Consider the following 16,748-nt stretch of genomic DNA (forward strand, 5'->3'; position numbering starts at 1 on the left):
GGTTCTGGAATGTAACCCTGACAGTGTTCCAGAGGAGTAATGGGGCCTTTGGCTCTAAAAGGGTTCTCCATGCCTGGGCATACAACATTATAATATTAGAACACATTTATGATGACTCATGCATGACAGGTACACCATGTAGTTAGCCTCAAGGGCTTCCTCCAGACAATTGCACTAAGCAACACCACTGATGTATTACATTCATGGATCACTCTGTCCTCCATCCTTTTGGAGCTGAATATATTCCTCTCCAACTTGCAAAACACAGATTTAGTAAAGCCCCACACTCTGGCCAGACGGTATAAGCAGCCAAGCCTGTCAAACATGTCAAGCTCATCACTCTGATTCGCCTCCTCTTCCTTTGGAATAACTGTTACAACATGCCCTTTCCTATGCTTATGTGCTTTGGAGCATATTTCAAGTTTCCACAACAAGATGACGCTGTGACTTTCCACAATGCTGGATTGCCGTTTGTGTATCCTTCCACCCACTTTTAGATCTCTAGACTGCTTCCCTATTGAAACAAAGCGGTGTGCAACACAAACATTTGAGCTCAACAGGTTTCCCTTCCATGCAAATAGCTTCAGGTTAAATCCCTGGCATCTCCAAGGAGGGGCCAGGAATATCCCCTGTCTGAAACCTTGTGGAAAGCCACTGCCAGCCAGTGTAGACAATGCTAAACTTGAAGGGCCAATGGACTGATTCAGCATAAGACAGCCTCCTGTGTTCCTTCTCCATTTCAACAAAATGAGAATAACTACAGTCGACGCTACAGGATTGTTATGCAGGAGTAACGTAGGAGCTGCATACCAGTTTGTATACGAGTAGGGTTGGGCTGAACAACTTCAGAGGTGGCTACGAAATACTAGACTGATTTAATCATGTATTGTCTCTCACAGTACAGCAGCAAAAATGGCATCTTCTTCAGGGCTTGAGGATATCAAGCTAAAGTTGGGGGCAGGAAGATCAACCATGCATCGCCTTTTATCCGAGATACTTGCCTAGCTAAGACACTTGGTGCTGTGGAAAACAAAATAGCTTTAGGTGATACTGTGTTGAAATGTCAACACAAGGTCTTCCCCACAGAGAACATCCAGGAGTTAGTATAGACAACCGGATGTTCCTGAAAGGTTCCTTAATCAGGCAGTGTACGGCCTCAGAAAAAGGTCAGAGCGAGCCTTCTGTTGACTGAGCACTTAAGTGTACATCCCAGAAAGGTATTTTCCTAATGCATATCACCACCTCTTCTGTGTAGGTAGTAGCCTAACCCAAAGTAGAATAACAAACAAATTTTCCTCCAGGGTTAGAATGGAGAGCAGTGTGATTTCCAAAGTTTTAGTAGACTAAAATATCTCACAGAATAAAATAAAATATAAACACATTTTGACAAAAGAGTTGTTAAAAGGCTGGCAACAAACTTCCGAGCCACAAGCCGGAAACTGATAAAAAATAGGTTGCTGCTTTGCGAATGTTGTTCATGCTGCCATGTCTTCAACCTTTCAGGATCAAGATGCACGAAGTTAGCTGAAGCAGATACTTAACTAGATTACAAGCAGACCGTGATGGTAAGGTTTCAAGTTACATAAAGGCCCTTTCAGGACAGAAGTGCTGTATTAAATATATGTATGTTCCCTTTGGAAATAACACAATAAGACATGTTTGCAACTTCAGAACTATTGGGAATGCACAAGGTCCCTGGAGGTGGCAGAACATATTGTAAGGTTGGGGTCAGTTTGGTCATTCAAGGTAGCAGGATTACATGGAATTAATAGGCTGCATTTGGGCTGCCAGGTTTGAACTACTGAAACATTGTTTGCTGTCAATTGTATACAGAGCTGTATGCTCAAGATGCATTTTGTCATATATTGTCAGTTTGGCTTGCAGTCAGATTTTATGATTTCTCTCCTGTTGCACTCACTTCAACAAAATCTAACATTAAGAGAGCTCATAAAGTGTGTGTGTGTGTGTGTACATGCATATGCCAATAAATATGTGCCCACACTTGCATTCAGACTGTCACAGGAGAGGCCCGCAGAATTGCATTTGCACATACAGGTAACTTGCCCCATATGTGGGGGTTATGCTCTCAGGGTGCTGCATATACGCAAAAATGTGTATACTCAAACCACCCCCTGGAGGACACAAAACTGTCTCCACATGAGCAGTCCTACCTTTCGGAGCTGGCACGTCTTACCAGCAGCAGCCCAAGCAAGGCAGAGAGCTTATTAAAAGCTCTTTCCAGGCTGGGAAAACCCTGAACAAAGATAACTTTTAAGCTCTTCACTTTCCATACATTCGATTTCTGTGATTTCAACTGGCTAGCTGTGAACCATGTACAACTGAAATAACACATGTTAAACGTGCTTAAGTTGCAAGTTACCTGTATTCAGATACTCACTCCCTTATACATTTTCAATGGGCAGGATCAAGGTCAAGATGCCCGTGAATTATTTATTTCATGAATGAGTCCTGCTGCTCTTTTGACTAATCAGGAAGCTGAAGAAGATGCTAGATGAGGTGGGTTAATCTAGTGAAACCTTGTTCTTGAACGAAGGAACCCTGCAAACCAGCTTACTTCCTAGTGTTAACTTGCCCCTTCCCAGTGTCTCCTTACCAACAATCTCTCTGCCCATCCCATGCACCATAAGGGGGGGGGGGGTCCCACTCTCTAAGGACAAAATAGTCAAGGTACTACACTAATAGGGACACGGGTGGCGCTGTGGTCTAAACCACTGAGCCTCTTGGGCTTGCCGATCAGAAGGTTGGTGGTTCGAATCCCTGTGACAGTGTGAGCCCCGTTGCTCTGTCCCAGCTCCTGCCAACCTAGCAGTTTGAAAGCACGCCAAAAAGTGCAAGTAAATAAACAGGTACTGCTCCGGCGGGAAGGTAAATGGTGTTTCCATGCGTTGCTCTGGTTTTGGTGTTCTGTTGCACCAGAAGTGGCTTAGTCGTGCTGGCGACATGACCCGGAAAAACTGTCTGCGGACAAACGCCAGCTCCCTCAGCCTGTAAAACGAGATGAGTGCCGCAACCCCAGAGTCGTCTGCGACTGGACTTAACTGTCAGGGGTCCTTTACCTTTACCATTTTACTAGACTAATCTTCCTTATGTCCTTGCCTTGCCCAGAATATAAGGGTGAGAAATCCTACCTTCTGACACTGATAAAAAGATAGCCTTCTTCTTGCTGTTGTTCAAGTACTGGCAGTTAGTCTTTGTTGTTTATCAGAAAAATATCAGATAATCAGCCAATCTTGCACAATGTGGCTGGACCAATACTTAAAGCACGAAGAAAGGAAGAGAGTTGAATACCTTAATGCTGCTATAATTCCCACACACAAAAGTTATTGTGCCACAATGCATTTCTGAAATTATCCCAACACTTGACAAGATCAAGGGGGTCCAGGGGAATCTTTCCTCAATATTTGGAGAAATCTCACACAGCATGTATTCATATTTTACAATAAGCACATATTAGGCAATTTACTACCCAACAACTGCAGCTAAGCTAAGAGGTAAATTACAGTAAAATTAGTTGCAACAAAAACAAGTATTGTGGCCCCTTAATAATTAACAAACATATTTTGTTATGAGCTGTCACATACTGAAGTCTGCTCTAACGAAGTGGGCTTTAGCCCATGAAATCTTGCACCACAATACAGTTGTTGGTCTTTAACCTAGGAGGTCATGAGCCTAACAATTATTGCCATTTGCTCCTTTGCATCACACCAACACTAAACTGTCTATTTTCCATTGATATTTTGTTTATATCTATTTTATTTAAGAAACTATATCCCGCCTTTTCACCATCTAGGTCCCAAAGGGGCTTACAACAATAAAATATACAACATACAAAATTTAAAGCATAACTTAAACCACCAGAAGTTAAAAATCTAAAATATTTTTTAAGACAAAGAAAAACATCTAAGAAGCATTCAGGGTGCAATGGCCTCTTGAAATAAAAATCTTGGCTAGGTATCTGAAACTCAGCAGAGACGGTCCCTGTCTAACTTCTTGTAGGAGGGAGTTCCACAACACTGAAGGCCCAATTGCTCATCTATACGATTCGTGCTTCTGATCCATGGGAAACCACTAACACTGCTCTCCCCAACAATCTCAGTGATTGACTTGGGGTGTGAAGGGTGATGTAATTGTTAAGGTATCCAGCATCTAAGTTATTCTACACTAGTAGAAGAATCTTGAACCTGGCTCAGTAGTGGATGGGAAAGTAGTATGGGCCTTTTAACATTGGTATCATGTATGCCTGTCACTAGTCTAGCCGCAGCATTCTGCACTACTTGAAGCTTCTGGACCAACAGAGGCTACCAAAGGCAGCACCATATGGAGCACACTGCAATAGTCCAGTCTTGAGGTTACCAATGCATGAACTACAGTAGTCAGGTTATCCCTGTTCAGGAATGGCCATTGGTAACGTACCTGTCAGTGCCGATAAAAGGCACTCCTAGACACAGGGGCCACCTGAGCCTCAATTGACAATGATCAAGAAACTTGATGAAGACCATTCCTGGAGGACCCACCCTGCACTGACATACAGCAGCTGGCCTTGACCCTAGAATTCTGGGTACAGTGGGTAGATTTAAAAATCACAATGTTGACATGAATGATTTTTGGACTAGGTTTTTGGTCCATGTTGAGCTTTAATTTTTTTATGCTGGTGGATGGGATTTTTGTTTGTTTGTTTGTTTATTGCTAAGGTGTTGCCAATGTTTTCCATCACTGTTATGGGAAGCGGGCGGTTTTAGTTTTTTCCTTTTTTCCAAAATGTTGTATGGAATATGAATGTGTTATATGATTCCCCCACCTTTTCTATGATATAATGTATTTATGTATTTTTTTAAAATGTAATTCACTTGGGGACTGTTTGGGTGACAAGCAACTACTAAGTTTAAATAATAATAACAATAATAACAATAACAATAATAATAATAATAATAATAATAATAATAATAATAATAATAATGTTTTATTAACAACCTGCTCATCTTATGCATGTCTATAAAAATGGACACGAGTATGATTTAATATAGTTAAATGATAGGTTTGCTAAAATATTATAATAGAATCATTATAATCAACAGACTACCATACATTTGCTAAGCTTGTGGATGTTGCCCTTTGAAGATGAAGACATTAGTTCAGTTAGGTAAATGTGTCAAAAACATTATTTTCTCCCTTTCAGATACTTCTTGAAGTCTGTCTGGAACTTCTCTTATAGTCAAACAATTTTCAGGTTATGAGTGGCTATGACTTCTGTGCAAATAGCTAAGTCAGACAGAGGGAGCATGGTACTTGCTTTGTCTTTTACTTGAGAATAAAAGCATGAAGCATTCCTGATTAATAACAGCTGAAGGGGTCTTAGCAATGAAACAGAAGAGTCTGGCAAGCTAGCAAATTTGGGTTTTGAAGAAGATGACAAATAATGATTTTTTCCTAATCATCTGGGACAAGTGTTAACAGCTGAAGCTCTCTCAGCTCTAACAAATGCCCCGAACTATTTTTCCCACTATGAGATGACTTTCTGCCCTCATCTTAGGTTGAAAATCCATATGGAATTCAATTATGGGCAGCTGGACACTTGGACTCAGAGGCCCACAAGAATCTGAAAACCATCAGGACGGGTGCAAAAAAAATGCATCCCCACCAACACCCCGTTTCCAGTCAACAACTACAGTCACTGTTGTGGGATTCATATGAAACTAATTTGATCATACTGAAGTAAGTGTCCTGTGTGTGCTGGGGAGATTTAAATGGAAGGTGTGTATGTCTTTTTAAATGAAAATCCTATTTTTGAACATTCAAACAATAGGGGTTTTTTTATTTCAGAAGTAATTAATTATAGTTGTCTCTCCTATATAAACAAACATGTTAAAGTATCTTAAAATATCTTAAAACCTAATTATGGCCATCTATCAAACAGAGTTAATGAAAGGTTTGTGTAAAAAATAGCACTGGGTGAAACTATTTCAGTTATAATGCTAAGCATTATAAATGACACAAGGGAAGCATGTATTGAATTTATTATTGCTGATTTCCTCCTGGACCCAGAGTCTAGCAAGCCGTCACTGGTACTAGGATCCAAAAGATGCCATCTTGTATACTGCCAGGATCATCCACAGAGCCCATATGGGTGATCATGTACTCCTAATTAAACCCTTCAACTTCCTGAGTTCTGCAATATGTTCAGTTCTCATGTTATGAATATTTATGAGCCTACTAACCAAATGCCATGGACATTTCTCTCAATCACATTAATAAACACTATTTTGCTCAATAGATAATAGCCCTTATGGTCTCAATACTTCAAAGTGAAATTCTGTGCAATATTTTTTCAGAAGTTCCACTTTCTTCAGTGGGGCTTCCTTCCAAATAAATATACTCTTACTTAGCCATCAAGTAAGAGATGTTGTTTAATATTCTTGAATGTGTAAAGAGAGTGCCAAAGAGAAATGTGTCTCTTGACTCAGCTATGCTTAAAGGCTCTATTTAATTAAAAGCTAATACATTTAAATTATTATAGTAACCAGTTAGTAAGCATGCCTGTGCAAATTTACAGGAATTTCAAAATAAGAAACTGCATTTAAATCAATCATTTTAATTTGTTCTTTTTCCTTAACAATTCAAACAATTTAAATCACCTTTGTTTAAATCAAACCACTCTGAGTGTATGGTGGTCTCTGTCATACCACAAGAAGCCCTGGTGCCCATTGCACCCCTGGCACCCCTGGATTTACCCTCAAGATGAGGTGTTACCACCCTGTTCTGGTTCCTTTCCCCCACCGAACTCTGTTTCCATTTTCCAGATTTCCCGCACAACATAATGATGAACACACCTAATGGAAACATCAGTTGTGTGACTCCTTAGCGTGAAGATGCGGGTTATCTCATTTCACTCTTAGCAGAATGAAATTTGATGGAATGAGCCAAACACACGAAATATTAAGGGAAGGCAAAAGTAAAAGTAAAGCGATCATAAGCACCAGAACAGAAACAGATTGAAAAGTGAGTGAACAACTTATTCCTCTTTAAGAGGATTCCCTTCCGAAACGGGCAGAGGAGACGTCTCGCCCATCACCTGCAGAGGCAAGCTATTGAGAAACCTGCTGGTAATCTCTCTTATTGTCTGACACTTGCTTTGCTCAGAACTTACCACTCTTGGTTTATCCAGGGTTTGCAGGAAGGCTGGGCTCTGGTCCAAGGATCTCTCGGGATCGCTGGAGATGTCTTCCTCAGACTCTTCCCAGGATGAGGAAAAGCCAGTGGAAGAGGCTGAGGAGGAAGACAACTTCCTGGCAGGCATGTTCTTTCGGGGGCTTCCTCCTGCCTCTTCCTCCTCCTGAGCACCCAGGTCAGTCACTATGACAGCAGGGATGCTGCTTCCTCCTCCGCAGCAACTCTCAGCTTCCATCAGGGGCTTTCCCTGCTCCTGCTGCTCTAGGGCTGCCGAGGTCCCAGGCAGAGGCTGCTGCCCCCCAGGATGCTGCTGCTCTTGCAGCCCAGCTCCGTTAGCTTCAGCCATAATGTCTGGGGAAGGCTCGGGTGCCGGCGGCAGCTTCTTCGCCGAGCACTCCGCAACTAGCAAGCAGCTGCTGCTGCTGCTACCCTCCTCGCCGTCAGTCTTGGCAACACAAGGCGGGTCTCCTGCCGGGAGCGGCTCTCCAAGGGGCTTCTCCGTCGCGTCGGAGCCCTGCCCTCCACGAAAGCCGCTCCTCCCCTGCGCGCCTTCTAAGAAATCTGGAGCCTTGGAGGACCCGCTCACCTTGGGCGGCCCCCGGGCACGCCGCGCATCGTCTTCCAGGAGCTGCCTCCCGTTGCCCGTCGCCCCTTGACATCTCCTCGCGGTCACCACATCTCTGGAGTCCTGGCATTCAGAGGAGCCGCTTCTCTTCTCCAAGTCCTGCCCCCCACCGGACCCCGGCCTCCTCTCCTCCTGCGTCCTGGAAGCCCCATTCGCCCTGTCCCTCGCGCCCCAAGGGTGCGCCTTTGGCGAGGGGTCCCCTTTCTCCTTCTCCTCGGAGACGCGCGCCGGAGGCGACTTGCTCTCCAACTCTTCGGACTCCTGCGCTCCAGTTCTCCTGCCGCCCATCTCCTCCTCCGGGCGCTGGGCTCTGAGAAGGGGTCCGTTCTCCGTCTCCATCGCGCCTTGCGCAACCGGAGAGCCCGTCTCTCTCTTCTCCGCCTCCTGCTCCGGCGTCCTCGCCGCGTTCTCTAGCCGGGCCAGGGGGCTCTCCGGCCCCTCGACGGTCGCCTCCTCCTCCTCCCGTTGCTTCGACCCCGCCTCTGGTGCGCGTCCAAGCACTTGCGCGCCCCGAGCCGGGCTGGGCGAAGGCGACCTCCTCCTCCTGCCCGCGCCGGGACTCTTGAGGAGGAAGGCGCCCGCGGAGCTCTGCGCCTGGATGTGCGCCTCGAAGAGCCCCACTTTCTGAGTCACTTGCACGTTCTGCCGCTGCAGGAGCCGCGCCGTCCTGCGCGCCTCTTCCAAGCCGGGCGAAGGCGAGCGGCCAGGGGGGCTCGCCCAGCTGGGGCTGCTAAGCCGGCGGCGGGGCCCGCGGGGCGCAGCCTCCTCCTCGCCCCCTGCCTGCTGCTGCAGCGGCTCCGCCGGCGGGAACAGAAAAGCTGGGGTGGCGGCTGGAGCGCTGGAGCGCCCGGGCAGCGGGCAGTAGCTGCTGTGCCTCTCGGTTCCCGGGACCAGAGCAGGCAGCACCTGCCTGCGCGTGACGGGCGGCGTCTTGCTCCTGCCGCCTCCGCAGCCGCCCTTCTCCTCGTCTTCCTCGCCGCTCTTCATGACCACTAGGCTGTTGAGCGTATAGCAGGACACGGCCATAGTAAAGGGTCCGCTTCTTCCTCCTCCTCCTCCGCCACCTTCTCCTCCTCCCAGGTCAGCCTCTGCCGAGCAGCCCACGTCCTCTCAGGGCCGGCGGTGGCGGCGGCAGTAGTAGTGGCGGCGGCTGCAGCATCGCCCAGGGAGCAGCCCAAGAAGCGCAGAGGCGGTGTGCTGGCCCCGGCCCGCCGCTCCATAAACAACTGAGGAGAGAGGGAGAGAGAAGAGGGACAGTGAGCGCGGGAAAACCGAGGCGTCTTTAGCCGCGCGCCCTGATTGGCCGCGACGTGCGCGGCTCGGCCAATGGCGGCGAAGCTCGCGGATCATGGGCCGGGCTGGCGGCCGTGAGGGAGTAGCTGCGGCTCAGGCTCTCCTCTTAAAACTATGGAGAGCGTTTAAATGCCCGCACGACAAACCAGGACTCAATTTAATGTGCCTTTCCACAGACAGCGGAGATATCAAACGGAACCTTATTTCAAATCCGACTGGGGGAAAAAACCAAAAACCCTCAACGGCGAACAACCGACCCATTATTTCCTACCCACCGCCTCACTGTATTTAATGTAAGGCGGAGAGGGGAAACCCATGAACATACCGTACAGTGGTCAAATCCAGCATTTCATCCATTAAACCCAATATTAAACCGTACCTACAGAGACCATACTAGTCCAAAATCATAGCCCCTCTGATTTCAATGCCATGGCACAGCCTCGGGGATATATAAATAATGGAATGGAATAGAATGGAAAGGAAAGGAAGCACTTATATCGGCTGGATGAGTAACTTTCCCTAAAGTAAGCAGTCACAGGCATATTGGGAGAAGTGAGATCTGCCTACACGAGTGCCTCTGGACCAGGCAGTACACAGAATAAAATCAAGATATAAAAACACAAAATACATAATAAAAAATTAAAAAAGCAACCCAATAGCCCCCCCCCCCAAGAGCAGGGCAGTCCAGGGAGGATGCTATTAGAAGAGATCAAAAAGATTGGGGCACAGTGGGGCAAATAAAAGTCTTAGACTTGGAGGCAAAAGCTGTGGGGGAATGTGTAATGGGCAGCCCTAGATGTAGGACTGAGAGACTGGGGTGGGGATGCCAAGAGACTCACAAATCTAATGGGCCTAATCATGGGCGTAGTCAGGATTTATGTTAAGAGGGCAGGATTTATAGGGGGGGGGCGAACCAAGCTACCGGTGACACAATTGGTCAGTTAGTTAAGCATTTTTTATTATTTACTTGATTGGGGGCAGCTGCCCATGGCCATGGGGCTAACTGTGTGAAGGCCTACTTGAAGTGGAAAATTGAGCTGTAAAGACAAAACGCATGACAAGACTGAGGGAAATAGAGCTACTGACATGTCTCTTTGGATGTAAGCTATCCTACTTCACACCATTCCTTTATTTTATACCATACTACCTTATACTGTACCTGTGCACACTGTCAGTTGCTATATACCTTGGCATATGCTTTGAATTTGTGGGCAACTTGCTGAAACCTAGGCAGAGTTACTTCATGTATAAATGACCTATCCAAGGTTGCAGTCCTAGGAACTTTTGTGAGAATAAGCACCAACTGAATTTACTGGGATTTATTTATGACTAAATATGTGTAGGGTCACACAATACACAGTTACTTCCTCCTATACCAGAGTTGGTACGGGTGCATATATTATTATGTATGGGTGTACTGTTGTGTTTGTAACTTATAATGCCACTAAATCTTTGGGCATAGAAACACTTACAGCTTTTAAGTCTTATACGCATTTGTGTGGTTTGCTCTAGTCCCGATTCAGCAATGATAAGTTGTGTGATGCAGACCTTTATTGTGTGCATTTAATGTCTTTTACATTGTGACTACCTCTGTGAATTCAGCTGCCTATTTATTTATTTTACAAAATTTGTATGCTGCTTAACTGTAAATAAAACTTCTAAGAGGCAATTTTATGTGCCTGGCTGCATGAATAAGCATTTGGTTTTTGCATCTGTCTGCTTACAAGATGGGACGCGGGTGGCACAGAGCCTAGGACTTGCTGATCAGAAGGTCAGCGGTTCGAATCCCGGCGACAGGGTGAGCTCCCGTTGCTTGGTCCCTGCTCCTGCCAACCTAGCAGTTTGAAAGCACGTCAAAGTGCAAGTAGATAAATAGGTACCGCTCCGGCGGGAAGGTAAACGGCGTTTCCGTGTGCTGCTCTGGTTCGCCAGAAGCGGCTTAGTCATGCTGGCCACATGACGCGGAAGCTGTACACCAGCTCCCTCAGCCAATAAAGCAAGATGAGCGCCGCAACCCCAGAGTCAGTCACAACTAGACCTAAAGGTCAGGGGTCCCTTTACCTTTACCTTTACTTACAAGATCTCATAAGACACAAATTTTAGATGAGAGTTACCAAACCATGCTACTATGTACCACTGCACCTAAGCACATTTGTAGTTGCTACATAGCTTTGCTCAGTAGTTTACTATTCTGAATTTGTGAGATGCTGGACAGCATGCTGAAACCTGAGTGAAGTTACTTCATGGAGGGAATCTAGTCTTACACACTTTTCTGAGAATAAACCCCACTGAATTTCATGGGAATCACTCCTTAGTAAATATGCATAGGGTTTGGCTGCAAATGCAGTTACCAGAATCCCATACCAGTGCCACTTGGCCAAATGCCTCTATCCCTACATTAGAGGAAAAGATGTGACTATTATTATTGATCCCTATATATTTCAATAAGCACATGCGATTGAAGTATTCTAGGGCAGTGTTGCTGTGTGCACCAATTTTTGTGATGCCTGTTCAAGATAATCTAAAACAGAATTGTTATTCCTTGATGCACTTCCTTTTGTATTTAAAAACAAAGTGGCTAAAGAATCATTAAGATGGTGGAATTTCTCTCATCTTTCAGTGCAAACCTTTGAAGATTATTATGATGCTAGTGGTCATCAGTAAAAAGAACATCTTATCCCTGTGTGGTGTTACACTATAGGCTTCTGGTCCCTGAACATATATGTCCCACCCTGTAAATAGTCAAGAGTTAATGTTATCAACAGTGAGCCTTGTATCACCTTAAAGATCAACACATTTATTGTGGCACAATCTTTAGTGGTTCAAGTGCCCTGCATCAAATGCACAAAAGTGTTAGCCTTGGTGGGCACTGTACATTTCCACCCTCTGAAGGCACAACCTAGAGAGAACTATGGACTAGAGTGGCTATGGTTTTAAAAAGCAGCCATGGGCAAATATAATCTGAATTATGGTGATAGAAGAGTATTTAATCCTATCCCTTTGCATTGTTTTCCCAGTTCTTCACCAATACCTGTATGCTTTGCCACATGGTGCTAATAACAGCTGGAGAAGCAATTTTAATCAGGAAAATTGCACAGGCGAAAGGGCTCACATCCTCTCCCTCATCACTGAGGTCCAGATCGGAATTCCTTTCCCCCACCCCACAGCTATTAATAGCATTAAAAAAAAAATGTAGGAGTTCCTATTCATAGATCTCCTTTGCCTTGTCTAGTTTAGTCCCAAGAGCGACACTTTACGTAACTGATTAAGTGGACTCTTCCCCAAAACCCACAATAAATTTGTTCATTTCAAGTGCCACAAAACGCTGGAAATTGCAACAATATTATGATTGTTATGAATTAATTAATTAATTAATTAATTGAATTTCTACACTGCCCTTCATTCAAGGATCACAGGGCGGATTAAAATATAAAACACAGAAATACACACCATAATAACAAACAAAAACAATACCTCCCTCCCCAGTTTAAAAGGCCATAGATTGTTCAATTAACCAAAGGCCTAGGAGAAGATGAATGTTTTTGCCTGGCACTGTAACGCAGGCACCAGGAAGGCCTATTGAGGAGAGCATACCACAAGTGGTAAGCCACCACAGAAAAGGCCTATTCTTGTGTGGCCACCCTCCAGACCTGTCACAGAGGAAGCACACAAAGAAGGGCCTCATATGATGATAGCAGGGTCCGGATCAGTTCATATGTGAAGAGGTGGCTCTAAACATATCGAAGTCCTGAGCTATTTAAGGATTTGTAGGTCAAAGCCAGCACTTTGAATTCGACCTGGAAACTAATGGTCAGCCAGTGCAACTGGACCACTTTTGGTGTTATATGCTTAAACCAGAGATTTTCAACTTTTTTGAGTCCACGGCTCCCTTGACCAACTATGTTCTTTCTGCGGCACCCTTGTGGAGCTCAGGAGCCAGATTATGTCACCCCTTGTTTGCAGAGCTGGCGGCCTCTCACCCTTTATTGAATACCCTCCCTTGTGGAGTGCTCACTTAGCCTCCTTTCCTTGAGAGTCCTTCGGGCAGTCGCTGCTGCTGCCCCTGGTCTCTGAGCTGCCCCACCCCAAAGAGAGATGCCTCCTCACACTGCCACACAGGGGCCTAGGACTTGTCTGTCCATTCCCAACAGCAAGGGCTGGAGGACTGGCTGGCTGGGCTGCTTGCTTGCTTACTCTGAGGCCGTCTCAGCTCCCAGCAACCAGCACTCCCTGATGAGCCCCAGAGGCACCAATTTGCCTGTGGAGCTTGTAGCCAGGGCTGCTGCAACCAACAGCTGTACAAGTCTTTGGGAGGCAGAGATGCAAGAAGGCATCAAGGAAGGAAGGAAGGAAGGAAGGAAGGAAGGACAGAGGCAAGTGTTGCCTGCGGCATCCCTGAACATCATTCAAGGCACTGCTGGATTCCACAGCACCCTGGTTGAAAACCGCTAGCTTAAACCATCTTGTCCCAGTGAGCAACCTGGCTGGTGAATTTTAAGTTTTCGCACTATTTTTTAACACTCCGTAGCTGCAAATCATAATGACGTAAGAAGGGCCCTGAAGGATCAGTCAAACGCCCACTTAGTCCAGCATTCTGTTCTCATCATGGCCAGCCAGATGCCAAAGGAAATCTCACAAGCTGGACCTTTCTGCCAGAGCACTCCCCCCACTTGTGATTCCTTGCATTCTAACTCCACCCTCGCAAGGAAGGCAAAGCCCATGTTGTTGCTACAAGATTTCTAAGGTTAAAAGTGGCTTGTTCAAGTCCCCCAAATATCACAACTAAACTAGATATGGACTCCTAAAGCTGAGCGCCATGTTTAGTATTAGCAGTACTGCTTTTGTGAGCACAATTAATTGCTTTACTAAACCCGCTGTGCATAGCTACACATATTAGCATGAGTTTGTTCTTAGGATTGTGTAACCCTCTGGACCAAGGCTATGCTTATGTTCCCTGCTTTTTTCTTGACATTGCTATGCACATATGCTACCTCTCCCCCTCCCCTTGTTGCCTATGGCTTCTCAGAACACTGCAAATGACATGCCTTGTGGCTCTGCTTTTATACATAATGTATGCATATTTGCAATTCTGCTTTTAAGCACTTTTCTTGCAATTCCACATTTCCAAGCAACTCCATGTAAAACGACGCTTGTATAGCAAAACAAAACCCACAGCTGTGGACCTGAATGCACTCCTGTGGGGACTCCCTGTGCATCTCTGTGTTTACATATACCTTACTTTGCAGAATTCTTGCATACACTGTTTCTGCAAATACCTCTGGTGACTCGATTAAGTACAAGGCACACTTTTCTCCAGTGTTGCATCTATGGGGGGGGGGGGCAGGAGTCAACCGTGGCGTACTAGCTGGCTCTCTGTGCTACCTGAACGGCTCATTAAAATTACAGCTCCCTTTATGGAAACTCTGAGTGCGTCCAAATGCCGAAGGAGAGGAAAGGAGGCGATGTGCATTAGATATTGGGTAAACATGCTGGACGTGGCCATGTGTGTTTATGCGCAGTCTAAACCCCGTGATGGATGCCTTACCGTCACGCTACACAGGGCAAACAAATGTTGGCGATGTCTACCCAAACAAACAAACAAAGGTGAGTAATTGCAGATCAGCATCTCAACGCCCTCCACCCCCATCGCAGATTTAACTCCGTTGGCTGAACCGCCTCTCATCGTAACGGATACAATTCGCTTCTCTGGAAGTCTCCGCATAACTTTTGGGGGTTTTGTACTCCAAGCGGATCTTGCCCGGAAAAGGCAGCTTGTCGGAGGCTCCCCCGGGCAAAAGAACCTGCAAGGACTCGGAGCCCCATTGCCAGTTGAGCAGAGCGCAGTTCGGCAACCTCTTGAGAAATAGCCATTGTGAAATGTGTGCGCCGTTGCCCGCCCGCGCACTCAGCCTAAAAATCTCTTCTGCTCCTACAGGGTCTGCGAAAGGAGCGATCCCCTCGGCCGAGCTGGGGGGGTGTCGGTATGCACAGAGCGAAATAGGAGAGGTTGGCCTTACCTGTTCCGCAGAGAGACTGTTGCACCTTTAGTTCACATCTCCTAGCATCAAGGCGCGCAGGCTTCCAAACCCCCCAGAAATTATTTCCAACAGTCAGATCGCAGCTTTTTTCGGCGTCCGTTCACTGCCCCTCCTCTCTCTTCCCGCAGCCGAGCTGCAAAAAGAGCGAGTGAATGGTTCGGTCGGCAGAATCGAGAACTTTTGTTTTGTTGGCCGATCTGCCGCCGTGCTCAGCGCTCGACTTTTGCAACACCGCCCTTGTCATTGGCTGCTTCTTCAACGTTTGTTGAATGTGCGGGAGAGAGAGGGAGGGAGGGAGGGAGAGAGAGAGAGAGAGAGAGAGAGAGTAGGGAGGGGAGGGGGTCGGAAAGCAGGAAGGAAGTTGTGAGCCTGTCTGGGGTTGAACTCAGCGGAACAAGTTTCTTTTCATTTTTTTTCTCTCTCTCTGGTGCTTGGCAGGACCGATGGAGGGAAACACTTTAAAAAAAAAGTTTCCATTGTTAACTAGCTCAGAACAAAATCTGCTCCAGCCGTTGTGGGTTAAAGATACAGCATCCGTTTTTCCACCCCTCGCTCGCTCTTACTATGTATAACTTGCTGCAGCTATTTAAAAACCTTTTCAGCTCCTTTTGGCAGAACGAGATCCCAAGCTGGGGCTGCTGCAGCTTTGCAGCCGGGGTCTCCATTCAAAGCCACCCGCCAGGCAATAATAATGCAATGTGCCCACGTAGGAGCGTGCATGCATTGCTTCCCCCCACCAAACGCTCCCTGGAGCCCGTTTCCTTTTTCAGTCTTAATTTCGTGCAGGGAGGTGCGGCCTTGACTTTGCTCACTGAAAAGGGGAAACGGTCCTTTGGGAATGTGCTCTGGCAAGATTAACCCAAGTCTTGAGGCCTGAAGTGTATTTTTATACACAGGACCCAGACCAAGCATAAGAAGAGTCCTGCTGCATCTGGCCAAGGGCCCATCTAGTCCAGCATCCTGACTGGGAGTGGCTGCCGAGACCATATAAAACCAGTCCTGAAAGACCTACATTGGCTCCCAGTAGGTTTCCAAGCACAATTCAAAGTGTTGGTGCTGACCTTTAAAGCCCTAAATGGCCTTGGCCCAGTATACCTAAAGGAGCGTGTCCACCCCCATCGTTCAGCCCAGACACTAAAGTCCAGCTCCGAGGGCCTTCTACCGGTTCCCTCACTTCGAAAAGTGAGGTTACAGGGAACCAGGCAGAGGGCCTTCTTGGTAGTGGCACCTGCCCTGTGGAACACCCTCCCATCAGTTGTCAAGGAAATAAACAACTACAGTGGTACCTCGGGTTAAGTACTTAATTCGTTCCGAAGGTCCGTTCTTAACCTGAAACTGTTCTTAACCTGAAGCACACTTTAGCTAATGGGGCCTCCTGCTGCGGCTGCGCCGCCGGAGCATGATTTCTGTTCTCATCCTGAAGCAAAGTTCTTAACCTGAAGCACTATTTCTGGGTTAGCGGAGTCTGTAACCTGAAGCGTATGTAACCTGAAGCATATGTAACCTGAGGTACCACTGTATCTGACTTTTATTTTTTTTTTATAATAATGTTTTTATTTGCTTTTTTCCAAGGTCAGATACATCGTCAGTTATTCAACAAAGGC

The 16,748-nt window shown here is 46.3% G+C and overlaps 1 protein-coding gene across 1 annotated transcript in view; it reads right to left on the reverse strand.

Moving 5' to 3' along the window:
- ITPKB (inositol-trisphosphate 3-kinase B) overlaps window positions 1-15,458 on the reverse strand; it is an 87,953-nt gene extending 72,495 nt beyond the window's left edge. Inside the window, exons 1-2 of the mRNA XM_081903880.1 lie at window positions 15,124-15,458; window positions 7,166-9,039 (exon numbers count right to left, since the gene is read on the reverse strand). Of these exons, the coding sequence (XP_081760006.1) occupies window positions 7,166-8,839 (1,674 nt within the window). The 5' untranslated portion in view covers window positions 8,840-9,039; window positions 15,124-15,458. The remainder of the gene's footprint in view (window positions 1-7,165; window positions 9,040-15,123) is intronic.
- Window positions 15,459-16,748: the final 1,290 nt, after the last annotated feature.

This window comes from Podarcis melisellensis, assembly GCF_964234715.1.
Source record: "Podarcis melisellensis genome assembly, chromosome: 3".
Lineage (NCBI taxonomy): Eukaryota > Metazoa > Chordata > Lepidosauria > Squamata > Lacertidae > Podarcis > Podarcis melisellensis.